The following is a 15,697-nucleotide window of genomic DNA, read 5'->3' on the forward strand; positions in this document are numbered from 1 at the left end:
GTTCCGATTGAGTTTTAGGGTGCTAATGGTATGGTTCCGAAAATCATAGAATTGTAAGGAACGGTTCCATTCCGCTTTCACTGAGAAACTAGATCGAACCGAACCGTGTGCACCCCTGAGATTCCAATCTATCTGATTTTGGGTAGTCTCCAAAGCTCAACGACGTGGACGGTTTACGTCGAGGTGTGTACATGCCATTATACAGTCAAAGCATGCATGAGTATGCGTGCTCATACCCGGCCCGCCTACTCGCCGTTCATCGTGATTACGGCTGTGCTGTTGATGAATCTAGACCGTTCATCTGGGGACTACCGTGGATGTCCAGTGGAACAGAAAATCACGCCGATTGGATCATCCTAGCTGTCTGATTAACAAGGCATTATCGGATCATCAGGCCTTCGTTTACTCGATTTGAAGTTTCAGTAAGTCGAACCATGGATCTGATGGGCCACGTCGTGGACGGTGTGATCCACTTGACATTTCCTTGATTGAACAATCCTGGCCCTTCTAATGTTGGCCTACGGAGAGATGGTTAGATAAAGAATCCAAAAATAGTCCATGTCCAACAAAAAGGAGGAAGATCGAATAGAAACAATTCCCAATCTGAGATTCTCGAGGTATCATTTGAACGGTCTAGATTACCTACTCGTGGGGCCTACTTGTCCAAACCGAAGGCTACAGGATACTCTGCCTATCCTTGGACCCCAGGACCAGATAATTCCTCCTGATTTATACTTTAATTTCCTTGTGAATCATGTGGTCAATCACCCCCTCTTTATTCATCTTCCTCTCGAGGACCGCATAAAAGGATGTTCCAAATTTTCTACGGTGGTGATTCATACATGAGAGGGCCCACAAGCTGTCAAGAAGAACCAAGACCGTAGGATCTAATTGCAATCGCTGGATCCGGGCTGAAACGGGCTTAAGTTTTAGGCCGGGAACAGCCTCGGGCGTATTCTTGCAGCCCAAACCGGATCTGGATATTCGGACAGACCCGACATTTGCAAACATGCAATATTCTAAGGAAGATCGTACCCGTTCATCATCCAACCACACATCATCCTCTGGCCCAAAAACTGGCTAGTCAGCTCAATCAGGTGGGCCATGCATGAGGGAAAAATGGACGGTGCACAGAGATCTCGTACAGTCCAAATCCAAGGCACACATGGTCCACTGAGCGATCTGAATCTCAGGCCAGAGCACATACCCAATGGAGCATGACAGATTAACGGCCCAGATCTTGTAAGCGTGTGCCACATTGGCGCGTGTGGGTTTTGTTCTCCTTCTCTGTTTATCTTTGCTGCGCATAGACTATAGACTGTGAACAGTCAAGCAGCCCCCAACCATTCAAATTTGCACAAATGAATTACATGGTCAGACCCGAGGATGTACGCAAGAAAGTCGTTTCTCATTTTGTACAAGTGGGGCCCAGGGATCAGAGATCCGGACCATTGATCTGTTTGACCAACAACTTGTATAGACTGCCGATGTATGAATGTTGTTAGCTATCTGAGGCAGAAATATCACAGGTTATGATTTCTACATCTATGAGTTTTTAAATGGATATGGTCCATCCATATTGAGAACCAACAAATCAATGGTCTGGATCAATTTTTCGTTTGCAGACATTTACAAACTAAAGACCCGAGTATAGGGTACGTATTCTGGTTGTAATAGTCTTTCCTGTCCGCCGCGACGAAAAGTCTTTAGCTCATACGTGAGTTGGGTTCGTCGCAACTGAGGTTTGTCAGCATGTCTCGCTCCGTTAAATGCGCACAAACAGATATGGTGCAAGGATCTGAACCGTTCGTATCGTGGTCACCATCTAAGTGGATGACAATCTACAAGTCATTTGAGAGAGATGATTCTGACTACCATATGAATAGATGAATGTTGACTGCTGTGATGAAAACGTTCAACGGTTCACATTCAACTCCATGAATCAATGGTCAGGGTCATATTTTCAGCAGACTGTGAAAATGGGTCGTGGATGTTCGATTTCAGTCCTGGAAGGACGGTTATGATTATCGGATCCAATTCTTCGAATGTGGGATTCATGAAGCTGAATACAAGGCCAAAACGACTCATATCGGTTCTGCACCATTCCTGAAATAGGGAAATATCCGTACAAGTGTAATGAATAAACATCAATCAATACTGTCCAAACCGTGGTACCTATCACGCTGATCGTGCGATGCTAACCGTCAATTTGGAGGCTATCAATATCAAATAGCGTTGAAAGGAAAATCGTCGGTGGACAGCTGAAACAAAGGGACCCAAATTAGTTGGTCTGGTTCGAAGGATATTTATGTGGCTTTTTAGCTGGACGTCTTTCTCTCATATCCTTGAAAGCTTGTGCACTTCGTCGCTGTATTGCAAATGGATCCCAAAGGGCCATCAGAGGGTGGGCGTGATAGCATCTGGACCGTTGATGTGGAGCAGAACAAAGTGAGGTTGATGAGAATCTTTGTTGAGAGAGAGGATCCTACTTCAAAGGTGTTCTCCTTTCCCTTTCCCTTCTTCTTCTTCTTCTTCTTCTTCTTCTCTCTCTCTCTCTCTCTCTCTCTCTCTCTCTCTCTCTCTCTGTTTTGGGATTTCATGGTTGCATGTGATGGGTCAAATAGGAGGGAGGAAGAGATTTGGGGTTGCATGGTTGTATGTAGAGAGAGAGAGAGAGAGAGAGAGAGAGAGAGAGAATGGATTTTTTTCCTTTTGTGATCTCTTTTGTTGGTTTGTTTGAATTTTATTAATTTATTTTGCCTTTTTATTTTCTAAATCAAGGAGAATGGATTTTTAAGGGTGCGTTTGGCTGCACCAAATATCATGATTTATCAGTCTAATTTGGTGCAAATTCTGAGTAAACTTGGTGTAACCAAACACACCCTAAAAATGCTTTTTCAGTTCCTATTTTAATGATATGGTGTTTGGATGCACAAGTGAATTGAATGGCAAACATTTAGTAAGTAGTAAATGAATGATTTTTGCTTCTATTGATATTTGAAAGCAATGTAGCTACAATTCTAGCCTTCATAACCCTAATTGTGACTGAAAGTCCCGTTTGGATGCCACTTTAAAATTATTTAATTTTAAATCTGTTGCAAGGTTTATGGTTGTCAGAAAAAACAAGTGGAAGATCACTTCTCTAGAAATGAATTTGGGTCCCTAACTTCTTCCACACGTACCAAAATGGTTACGTGTGGAAATGATCAAAACCATCCGCGTGTCTTTTTTTTTTTTTTTTTTTTTAAATTGTTTTAAGTGTATGGTTTTAAATATCCACGTGTTGTACATTGGCTGTCCCTGATCCAAAAAAATTCATACTTAATCGTGTGTAAAGAAAAATCTTGAGAAAAAAATATAAAAATATATATTTTGTTATTTACTTAATCCTTAAATGAAATATTAATCCCATTTATAAATGCATACGAGGGTTTTTAATTGTTAAAAATAAATTCATGCGAGGACACTATTACCCAGTAAATTCATGCGAGAACACTATTACCCAATATATATATATATATATATATATATATAGGGGAAAGGTTCTGTTACATTGAGCTCTTAGGAACTCCCCATGAGATCGAGCTGTGTGGACCCCCACCATGATGCGCGCGTCGAACATCTACCTCACCAGTCAGATGCACCATTCCATGGTGGACCTAGGGCTTATATATATATATATATATATATATATATATATATATATATATATATATATATATATATAACATGGGGTATTATGGGGTACTACATCATGTGTAATATTCAAATTTTATAGGTGTGTGTGTGTATATATAATGAGGTCCAGGTCAAGCTGTGTGGGCTCCACCATGATGTGTGTTAAACATCCACAACATGCATTACGACTCAGGTGGGTCACACCATCTAAATCAGTGTAAAAACATGTTTAAACATTTAAAAATACTTGGTGGTGCCTACTTGACTTTTGGATATGCCTGAAACTTGGTGCGACACCTCATCCAAGTGGGACACACACAATGGATGGGTTGGATGTTAGAAACACATCTTAGTGGATCCTATAAACAATCATGAAGTTTTAATGGGTTGGTAACCACTCTTGACTTTTGTTTGTGGTGTGGCCCACCTAGCCATGTATTAACCTGATTTTTAAGCCCATGACCCCCATGGAATGGTGTATCTGATTGACGGGGTGGATGTCCAACATACATCACGATGGGCCTACACAATTGGACCCCACACAGTTGGACCTCATAGGAAGCTCCCATGAGCTTGACCTTATAGTAACATACACACACACACACACACACACACACACACATATATATATATATATATATATATATATAATTTTGGCATGGAAGTAACCTTATATCAAATCAAACAAATAACAGATAAAGAAAAATCCAAGTAAACATAGTGAACACATGATAGTTTACGTGAAAAACTCTTACAGTAAAAAACTACAGCACAAGTAATAATCAATCTACTATAATCAGAAGAATTATATATAAGAGATGAAATAATTTTCAGTAGAAAACCTAACTTTCCATTACAAAATATTTGAGCAATGGTGCTAGGCTCTTCTTTTCTAACTCAAATCAAGATTATAGGAGCGTATATATAAACTCCCATATACAATTAGAAACAAAATACTCATGCTTACACAAACTTACGCATTCAGTCAGTTGAACTGAGTGACCTCAGTCATATTATACTGAACCGACTCACACACATTCAGTCGAACCGAAAATGTGCAACTAGAGCATCCAATATCCATTATTCAGTTGAACCCAAGCTAACACCACAGATCAAACCGAAACAGAGGACCTCCCTGCAACATTAAGCATAATGCTAGCCACTTTTATTGTTGGGTAATGGCTGTTAAAACCGTTTTTTAATACCATGATTAGATCCGCGCATACCATGCGTATCTTATCATATATCTCATATGGATATAATGCAATCGCAAGTCGATTTCATATTGTATCAAAACGCCTCTTTAAATTTTGTTTTAGTTTTATTATTGCTAGAATATTGCTTTGTCATTTTAAAGTTGATTTGAGCTGAAGTTTTAGTTTCAGTTATTTCTAAGTTGAGTTTCTTGTTTAAGCCCGGCTATGGCTATTGTGCGTAAAGTAAGAATCCTTCTTACAGCTGCAAATGCCATTGTTGATTACGGGCGTGAGATCCAACCATTGATCAGGTGACCCAAACAGTACACGGTGATCTCACCCATGAATCAGGCTGGTTAACTTATCAGGTGGGCCACACGTGTTGTTAGAAAATTGACTGTTAAAAGAAGATGGGCAACAAGCTTCCCGATCAACGGACTGGCTTGATTTTGGGCCATTGCGCATACACGGTTGGATCTCCTGATGAATAGCTTGGATTCTTCACACCTGTGTCACTCTCTCATGTGTTCAGATGAGCAGCAGTTGTATTTCTGTCCCTTACTAAATATTTCGAGATTTGAAATGGGAGACTGAAGAGTTATATTTGCTTGAGTAGTGCAAGAACCGGGCCATCCCGATGGTGGGGTCCACTGTCCCACTCATCAGGTTAACAGGCCACATTGATGCGGATGGGCGTTATGAGGTTGATCATCGTCTTTCTCAAGGATAACTACCCTAAATACACGAAGTTTCTCTGAACTCCTCACACAGATTCCTAATGTATATGAGGAAAGAAATAGAAAATAATTTCTAATAATTCAAAATAAATTGATTCATGGTATATATTTAAAATTAATTTTATTTTTTTTAAAAAAAAAAAAACAAAAACAAATTTGCAATCCTTTAAATAGTGATATCAAACCTTGAAAGAAGTCTCATAATCAAACTCCATATGATTCATAACTTACTATAAATAGTAAACTTACTATTTAGTTTATTATTCATAGACGGTCATAATTTATAATAAACTTCATGGTTTTTGAACAAAAATTGTTGGTGTCCAATAAAGCCAAACCACATTATTCTCCTAAATTTTCTAAGCCTTTTTTATGTTGGTCACGACTACTAAAGATCAACAGTTATCATCTAATTAAAACTTACTATAAATAATAAAAACTAAATTAAAAAGTATTTTTGACTGTCCATATGTTGGAATCTTGCACATACGGTGTTGGCAATGTGGTGTAGCTGGGTTGGGTGTATAAAGTAGATTCTCCTACCTTGAAATCATATATGGTACATCGAATAACTTATTCCGATTGGCAAGATATGCCTGTTTTAAGGTTCCAACGGTCATGATTACTTTCGCATCCGATCCGGCCTTCTTTGGTCCATCCTGGACATGAAAGTAACCCGCTCTACATCACACATGCACATCAAAAATTGGACAGTTTTATAAAAAGAACCCAAATTCCACTTTAATTGTATGAGTCGCCACCATGACTAGAATGACCTGATTTTTGAACCGTGTCACACACATGGCGTGGTCCACCTGATGAACATCCCCGATCTCACACCCATGCCATATTGTAGCGAGAGTACCATGTCAGCGCACCTATGGCGCATCGCTAATCGCCGCCATTTTTGAATTCTATGTAGGAAGCGGATGATCTGATGCTGAGAAGATTCTTGCGAGCACGCGATCTGGACGTCGAGAAGGCCTCTGCCCTGTTCCTCAGGTACCTCAAGTGGAGGCGAGCCGCCATCCCCAATGGTCTGATTTCTGAATCAGAAGTCCAAAATCAGCTTGCCGAGAAGAAGATGTTCATGCAAGGATTCGATAAGAAAGGGCGTCGAATCGGTTTGGTGTTTGGTGGCAAACATCAATCCTACAAAAGAGATTTCGAAGAGTTCAAACGTATGTTCTTGCTTTTGATTCTAACAACTGGAAGGATCTTGACTCAGTTCACAATCTGAGTCAGCATCCCAAACCCAGTTTCCAGTGGAATGATACTGTCAACACGTGTGAGATCTGGGTCGTTCATCAGGTGGGCCACACCGTTATTGTCTGCTGGTCCAAAAAATCATGCCGATCTGGCTATCCGGAGTGGTTAACATGGGATGATAAACGTGCGCATTAAATGAGCATGCGTGACCCACCTGATGATTGGACTGGATTGATTTGTTTGGCCAGGGATCGATAATGGTGTGGCCCACCTCATGAATGGCCTAAAAAATAACGCATGCATGTGCCCTGCAAATACCTTAACGAGCAGAGACTTGTCTGAGTCAACTCAGTGAGTTTTTCAAGCAATTGATTATGTGACTCGATTATCTTATGGGTACATTGATTATGTGTATGGCACACGTGCACAAGATTGAGCAGTCCATCAGGTGGGCCACACTGTATAGATCTTCTGGCCCCAAAATCAGGCAGATCGATTTATCAGAATGGAACACATGAGCAGCTAAAACGAAAGTTCTTTTTCTGTCATCCATTTGTACCGTGCACAGCAGACCACCTGGTGAGTGAACGGTCATGATTTTTATAGGAGAGGACATCTAAACAGTGCACCCCACCTGGTGGACCGCTTGGATCATCCACATGCATGCCACGTCATCAATGTGCCGTTGGTTTGAATGGTCAATTTTAATTGCTGGGAACTCAAGTTTTCTTAAATCTTCCTTAAGCTAATGATCAATCTCTTTGATCTGTCGTAGGTTTTGTAATATACACTCTGGAGAAGTTATGCGGCAGGTAATTTCTTCACTTGTCACTGTACACGTGCACAACACATGTGTGGAACATCTGAGCCGTGCGCGTTGGGTGAGTCCCACTTTGGATGATCAGGCCGATCAGATCAACACGTTGGTAGCTAGACATGTGCAAAAGAAGGGGAATGATAACATGCGCTGCAACATATGGTAATTACCATATGTAGGGGCTGTGGGGCCCACCGTGATGCGTGTGTGGAATCCAAACTGTGCATCTGGTTTGACTTCTTATGTTCTTCGAAAATGATAATTATCCTGATCTAAAACATATTTGGAACCCACCACATAGAGAAACCTGCTCTGACGTCTAGGACCTATGTATTCACATGTTGTGTGCAACCTTTGTCTTTTAATAGATTTAATTTCATAAAATTCGTTTATTCTGGTAGAACACACCTGATGAACGGGTTGGATGACATATACACAACACAGTGGACCCCACTTTCCATCTGTAAGTTTGTAAGGTGGGCGTTCCCATTGTTTCGCTCAGTGTGGCCCTGTGAAATGTATATCAGGCTGGATTTTTGTATTCATGCTTAAAATTGGGGGACTTGTCTGATGGACGGATTGGATGGAACTGAAACATCACAGTGGACCCTACAATGCTCGAACGTGTGTGATCATGTTTTAAGTCGCTGAGTCTTTCAACCATTTGTGTGTATATGATCACTTTCCCAAAACCAATTATTAAATTTTAAAGGAAATAAAACCGTCAACGGTCCACATTCGACGTGCATGTGTGACCCCAACGGACCCACTTGATCTCTGTAGCCGAAAACATCTACCGTCGGGCCCTCGTGATGCTCAGCTCAGATTCTCCACCACGTGTGCATCGTTGGCACGTGTGATCATGCAGTTTTAGTACCGAAACGCTGTTTGTTATGGCAGTATGCAAAACGGGGAGGAAAAGTTCATAGCAATCGGTGATCTCGAAGGATGGGGTTACTCGAACTGCGACATTCGTGCGTACATAGCAGCTCTGGACATCATGCAGGTTCGTTTCTCCACCGTTGGATCTTTTTCCTCGAATAAATTTTTAAGAAAATCAGAGTTCTTGAAAACTCACTAAGTCTAACTCAACTCAACTTGACCGGGACTCGGAAAACAACTGTTTTCAATGGACTCAATTGAATTCTTGATTTTGGATGGAGAGAAAACAAGTGAGTTCGAGTCAACAAAGAATGTAAGGAGTTCTCTTCGTCTCACACAGGCAGTGTTTGGATGTATAATTGCATTGAATTGCAATAATTTAATTCAATGAAGTGAAAATAACTAAAGGGTGACCTGAAATGGTCGATTGAACTACTGCATTTAACTCAGAACACGAGCTTTCTGGCAATGGGTTAGGTGGGCCCCTGGGTCTACTGGCCTGACCCATTTCTGAGGCAGCTTCTAGCTGGCTTGGGCTAGAAAATATGGCCCCATTTTAAGTAAATGGGTCCTACATGGGTTGAACCCTACCTTACCCCACTTGTCTGTACAGGTCATTGATGAACTTGGCCAGATGATCTGTCCTAACCCAGCCCAAAATCCATAAACTAATAGAAGGTAAGTGCAAGCACATGGCTAGGACGAATGCAGGCTGACATAGCTTTCCTCCCCTGACAATGCCAGTGATGAAGTGAACCAATATTCCAATGCAAAATTTATGCTTGTGGTCTTAAATATTCTTTCCTCACATATTCACTTTTTAATGGCTTGTACGGTGTCAGATTGATCCGTACAGTTCGACGCAATTACAATAAATGGGCCTATTTTGGTGGAGGCTGGGATTAATGAGTTTTTAAGTTGGTTGGGTGGCTACAACGTAATGAGTGGCGATTGGGTCAGTGCCAGATGGGTTCGAGGATAGGACAGACCCGACCAGAACCGAACCTAACCCATTTCCTCCCTAGCCGTTTTATCCATTTTGAAATGGGTTATTGCAATTCAGTTTAATTGGGCATCCAAACATGCCTTTCTCCTCGATCATTTTGGCCATGTTGAATCGGGTTTTTGCAAATCAGTTTAATTGAGCATCCAAACATGCCTTTCTCCGCAATCATTTTGGCCATGTTGAATTGGGTATTTGCAATTCAGTTCAATTGAGCATCCAAACACGCCCTTCTCCCCTCCGCCATTTAAAAGATGATTGTACTCTGAATTCTGATGATGGCAGAACTACTACCCGGAGCGGCTGGCAAAGGTGTTTTTGGTCCACGTGCCGTACATATTCTGGACGGCGTGGAAGATTGTCTATCCGTTCATCGATGATAACACGAAAAAGAAGGTATGATCGATGGTCCTGATGATATGCATACAATCAAGTATCAACCAGCCATCGTACAAGTGGACCATTTGGTGTTCCATACCGTTGGACAGATGGGCCCCACCATTGATGTCTGATATTCATGAAATCTTCGAAATTGGGAAAGCCTAGCCTTTGATCTTTTGGTCTATTTTCACTTGAATAAGGACCGTTGCTTTATTTTCGATACCTTCTGGTTGTAGGCCACTGATCCATAGGTTAGGATCCCTCAATCTGGGATTTCTTTTTGGAAGCCCCCTATCCGGAGTGAGGCCCATCAAATTGATGGTCAAGATCACCGATCTGTGAGCTCCGAATCATGTGCCGTAGTCTCGGAAACGGGTGGCTAGGAAAAAAAGGCCAAAACGAAGGACAGTGTGGATAATCTCATTAATGAGAATTTTACATGGCAGCCATTGAAATGTGTTGTGGGGCCTAACAATATTGATTGTTTAGAATCATAAGCTGTCCACGATGAATCCCAACCGATGGATGGACCAAAATGTTGATTGGACCTAGTTTTGCATGAAATGATCCTGACCGTTCATATTAGAGGCTATCGATCAGATGGTTAGAATGCCGGACCAATGTGACGTTTCCATGGTAGCCTGTCGAACCTAACTGGTGGTCCAGATCGATCGATTGCACTAAACCTCCTGATGCAAGTGGGAGCACCATAACCCATACCGCACCGAGGGTACTGGATCATTTCCCAAAAAGAAGCAGATTGCATCGTGACTCAGCCACCAGGGATATCCCTGCTGGCAGGCACTGTGGGGCCTACCGTGATGTTTTTATTTTATCCACGCCGTCCATCCGTTTTTCCATCTCATTTTAGGGAATGTGCCCAAAATGGAAGAAGATCCCAAGCTCTAGCGGACCATACCACAGGAAACAGTGGAGATGATGACAGACACCGTTGAAACCTTCCTATGGCCCATCGCGAGGTTTATTTGCCATCCAACCTATTCATAAGGTCACGTAAACCTGGACGAAGGTAAAACGCAATTATCAGCAAGATTCGAAGCTTTTATGGAGCCCAAAAAGTTTTTAATTGTAGGCGTTCAGTAATGCTTTCCGTGGTGTGGTCCATTTGAGATTTGGATCTGCTTCATTTTTTAAATCAATCTCTAAAATGAGCTGAAAAAACGTATGGACGGGGTTGATATAGAACAAATACATTACGGTGGGCCCCGCAGAGCCTGCGAGGAATCCGCTTCCTTCTCAGATATGGCTTGTTCGTGATTTACCTCCTACCGACGTGTCACATGTGTGTAACATGTGAGCCATTCAAAAGATGGGCCACATCAAAGAGATCACCTGGGGAGCGTTCATTCGTCAGATGGGCTACAATACTGAAATTGATGGACAGTCGATTGTGGGGCCCAGTTTATATGTATGCCACCAATCTGATGCGTGGATTGTTTTCCATTTTCGCTCCAAATGATATTCGTGGCATGGCCCATCTCTTCCACGGCTCAGATGTTCCAATGCAGTGACACAGCAACGTATTTTTGTTGTATTCATCCGTACATGTCCCCGTGCAGTTCGTATTTGTGGAAAACAAGAACTTGAAGTCAACACTGTTGGAAGATATTGACGAGAGCGAGCTCCCAGAGATCTACGGTGGAAAATTGCCCTTAATTCCAATTCAAGACTCAACAGCTTAGCCCGCACCCCTTGAATCATTTGCACCTTTCTCCATTGTATGAAGCTAGTTCAGACTCGAGTATTTTTTCATAAGCTCTTCATCGAAGGAATTTCTCTCCTAAGTTCTAATGCTACCCATGCACGTGTACTCCTTTAGAAATGTCCACAAACGTTGTAAAGGAGCTTTAACGTACAACGTTTTTATTTAAAATTATTTTTTGCTAATGTGCGACTTTGGTGGAAAATCTCAGCCGTGACGATGGTGGGCCATACTATGAAGATCCCCTGAAGCAAAAAATAGGCATATTCCACTGATTACGTGGGCAACACACATGCGTTGAATCAGACAATTGGGTATCCACTTATTTCGATGGTGCAGCCCTAATGAGCCGTCGTGCTTTTCACCTATCCAACCATTTGCACGGATCGGATATTATAGATATATGACAGATCATAGGAAATAAAGCGTTGTATGTTAAAGTTCCTGTACCACATTGCATCTGAACATTTACCAAGCTCCTTCATACTGGAGCGGATTAGGTGCGACCCTGGCCTTACTTAAGACGGTGCGGCCCTTACCGTGGCGCCCACCTTGATGTATCAATTGTACATCCACTCCGTCCATCCGTTTTGAAAGATCATTTTAGAGAAGGAACCCAAAAAACGAATAGATAAAAATCTCAGGTGGACCCCACCGTAGGAAGAAGTGTTCATTAGCCATTAAAAATTTCTGGTGGGGCTCAAATGTTTTGGATCAAGCCGATATTTGTTTTTTTCCTTCATCCAGGTTTTTTTTTTTTTTTTTTAAATACCTTTTTCAACAGGTTGGATGGAAAATAAACATTAGGGAAACATTATGATGTGCCGCAGGAACTTTTTAACGGTGGGTTGTTCAATCACCACTGTTTCTTTTAGTATGATCCACCTGATATTTGAATCTGCTACATTTTTTGGGCTTGTGCGGTAAATATTCTGGAAATACGGATGGACGGCGTGGATATACAATAAATACATCAAGTGGCCCCCACGGTTAGGGCCGCACCTAATCTGCTCCCCCTTCATACCATTAAAATCAGATGTCTTGCATGGGAGAATTGAATTCATGCATGATGCAAGCTAAGGGACCGCTAGTTGGTGATTAAGGCTGTTGATTTGATGGATCGTATGTACGGTGATGCCAGAAACTTCTTCCATGTTAGAAGATTTTAACAATTCAATCCGTAGCCAAAAAATAGAGAGTTGAAAACAAATACACCGACAGTTTGGGAAAAAGGCCACATTGGATGGACATGATCTTTCCATCTGAATTGTTATCGTCCATGCCTCATCTAAGGTGGGCCCAATCTGGCAAACGGACTGGATCAACGAACCATGGGCACCACTTTTGCCAACGGTACATGTTAGGCTGGGTCCCATTGAATACTTGCATTAGCCCAGAGTAGGTTTCAGCAGTGGTTGTCTCCGTCACTACTATTTCCTGTAGGGTCTGTTTGGATACCATCAAATAAATTACTTTTTCTACTTACATTAGCACATAAGTGATTACTTACATTAGCATATAAGTGATTTATTTTGGATAAGTAACTTTTTTACTTAAATGTACATGATCACTTTAATTTTTTTTTTTTAACTTTTCTACTTTTTTATAAGTTGTTAAAAAGAGACACCATAAGAAACGAAAGAAAGGAGTAACTAATAAGCATGTTGTTTGACAAACATACTTATCTTTTTAATAAATATAAAAAGTAAAATAAGATACTTGAGAAATAAGTAAATTATCTTAAACAACCTAGAATGGATTGGGTACTCAGCCACTCAGTACGCTTAGCCTACTGAGTAAACTCTATGAGGTTTAACATGATTTATGTATTTTATCCCCTCCGTCCATCCATTTTATCAGATAATTTTAGTGCTTGAGCCCAAAAATAAAGCATATCTAAAGCTTAAATGGACCACACCATAAGAAACAGTGTGAATTGAATGTCTACCGTTGAAAATTTCTTTGGGACCACCAAAGTTTTGGATCAAGCTTATATTTATGTTTTCCCTTCATCCATATCTATATGATCTTATGAATATTTTGGATGACAAGTAAATATCACTGTGGGCCCATAAAGGTTTCAACGGTGGAAATCATTATTCTCGCTGTTTCCTATGGTATGATCCACTTGAGGTTTGGATATGCTTAAATTTTGGACTAAACCCTTTAAATGAGCTGAAAAAATGGATAGACGGTGTGGATAAACCATGTACATTCATGGTGGGCCCAACTGAGTTTACTCGTACGATAAGAGCGTATTGAGCAACTCAATACGCACTCTGATTCCAGTGTTCATATGATGCAAATAGGGGTGTACATGAATTGAGCTAGCTCCGGTAGCTCGCTCGACTCGACTTAAAAAAGCTCGATTCGGCTCAGTTCGAAGCTGAGTTTGAGCCGAGTCGAGCTGATTTTTTGAGCTTGAAAATGAGTTCGAGCAGACCCCAGCTTGACTCGATTCGGATCGAATCTAGCTTGGATCAAACCAGTTCAGGGACTCGATTACTTTACCATTGATGTTGCTCACCATCTCTGTGATAAAATGACTCAACGAAATGTGGCTGGTGGCAAGGAAGGTATATACATGAAACAAATACTATTTTTTTCTTTGTTTTTCTTGGCTTTTATGTTGCTTAGAAGGCATTTGAGAAAATACCTATAAAACTATTGCTTCTGTTTGTATACCCGTGAAATTTTAAAATTGTAGTTCAGGTGTTTGTGGAAATACCTCAATGGCGAACTCGATATACACTCCTAGATGCCAATGCCGCTTTAGAGACCCAGTCAACTTTTCAATCAGCCTGATTTTCAGGCTCATGTTATAACATGAGTATTTGCTGCTTATCGACGGGGTGGAATCTTGGTGGGCCCACTGAGTTTTTTGCTGCATGGGCTCCCTACTACAAGTGTTGCAGGAAATTCCTCTCCATGATTGGGTCCCACCTTAATCATTCGGACGGTTGTACAGGTGAACTCGGCCTTGGATTGCCTAATAACCATCTTCATCAGATAATCTTCGACGAACATGCACCGTTAGACTTCAAATCAGCAGACTAGAAAATTTTCCGGCAACGGTCTGCGTCATATATTCAATGTGAATGTAATGAATTCTCTTAAATCAAGTATTTAATAATCATAAAAAGGAATCAACAGCCGTCTTAGCTCAGCTGGTAGAGCGCATGGCTTTTAACCATGTGGTCGTGGGTTCGATTCCCACAGACGGCGCATTTATTTTTTTTTGTTTTTTAGGTCCACCTTCATCCACTTCTCGTGTGCTGAAACATGAACGGTCCAGATTACAGACCCCTGATTTGGTGGGGCCCGGGCCTGAGTATCATATAACTCCCTAGCTGTTTTAGCTGTGGTTAGGTGTGTATATCGAGTTGAACCCAGTCGAGCAAGCCTCGGCTCGAGCATTGGCTGACCTTAGCCCAAACTTGGCTTAGCTTGGTCATTGAGCCCGATTGGACAGCTTGGCTCAATTCGGTCAATATCTCGGGCCAAGTTCGGGTTGAGTTCGAGCCGAGTTTGTCATTGGGGCATTTCTACAAACACCTGAACTACAACTTCATAATCCCACTATTTGTAAAACAAAGAATGGTTTTATGGGTGTTTTATTAAACACCTTCTAAATAATATAAAAAAATAAAGAGAAAAAAGTATTTGTATACTGTACCTGCTTTGCTTGTCACTAGTCAAACCTTCCTTGCCACTAGCCAAACCTTCCTTGCCACTGGTGACATTTCGTTGAGTCATTTTATCAAATAGTTGGTGAGCAACATCATGACAAAGTAACCAAGTCACCCAACTGGTTCAATCCGAGTTCGATTTGAGCTGGATTCGATCTGAGTCGAGTCGAGCTGGGGCCTGTTCAAACTCATTTTCGAACTTAAAAAATCAGCTTAACTCGGCTTGAACTCAGCTTCGAACCCAGTCGAATCAACCTTTTTCGAGTCAAGTCCAGCGAGCTAACCGAGCTAGCTCGGTTCATGTACACACCTACTTGCGATATGCTTCATCCACTTCTCATGTTTTGAAACATGAATGGTCCAAATTAACGGGCCCATTGTG

General features: G+C 41.3%; 1 protein-coding gene and 1 non-coding gene across 3 annotated transcripts; both read left to right on the forward strand.

Annotated features, from left to right (window-relative positions):
- The first annotated feature begins 2,275 nt into the window (after positions 1 to 2,275).
- Positions 2,276 to 11,720, forward strand: LOC131239288 (CRAL-TRIO domain-containing protein YKL091C-like). 2 transcript variants are annotated; one of them, XM_058236916.1, is made up of 6 exons: positions 2,284 to 2,496; positions 6,534 to 6,792; positions 7,596 to 7,632; positions 8,538 to 8,643; positions 9,808 to 9,918; positions 11,484 to 11,720. In XM_058236916.1, the coding sequence occupies exons 1-6, from the start codon at positions 2,380 to 2,382 to the stop codon at positions 11,604 to 11,606; spliced, it is 753 nt and encodes a 250-aa protein (XP_058092899.1). In that variant the 5' UTR covers positions 2,284 to 2,379; the 3' UTR covers positions 11,607 to 11,720. The 2 variants fall into 2 exon arrangements, with proteins under 2 accessions (XP_058092900.1, XP_058092899.1); XM_058236917.1 differs by lacking the exon at positions 9,808 to 9,918 and having other exon boundaries at positions 2,276 to 2,496.
- Positions 11,721 to 14,778: 3,058 nt separating this feature from the next.
- TRNAK-UUU (transfer RNA lysine (anticodon UUU)) lies at positions 14,779 to 14,851 on the forward strand. The gene has a single exon. It is a non-coding gene; the product is annotated as a tRNA-Lys (tRNA).
- Positions 14,852 to 15,697: the final 846 nt, after the last annotated feature.

This window comes from Magnolia sinica, chromosome 3 (assembly GCF_029962835.1).
Source record: "Magnolia sinica isolate HGM2019 chromosome 3, MsV1, whole genome shotgun sequence".
NCBI classification, from domain to species: domain Eukaryota; kingdom Viridiplantae; phylum Streptophyta; class Magnoliopsida; order Magnoliales; family Magnoliaceae; genus Magnolia; species Magnolia sinica.

What these genes read in the sequence shown, in the direction of transcription:
- LOC131239288 (XM_058236916.1), top strand. Translation starts at nt 2,380, where the DNA reads ATGGATCCCAAAGGGCCATCAGAGGGTGGGCGTGATAGCATCTGGACC. An exon ending in GAGAGGATCCTACTTCAAAG is followed by an intron (nt 2,497 to 6,533) that starts GTGTTCTCCTTT and finishes AATTCTATGTAG; the next exon opens with GAAGCGGATGATCTGATGCT. An exon ending in ATGATAACACGAAAAAGAAG is followed by an intron (nt 9,919 to 11,483) that starts GTATGATCGATG and finishes GTCCCCGTGCAG; the next exon opens with TTCGTATTTGTGGAAAACAA.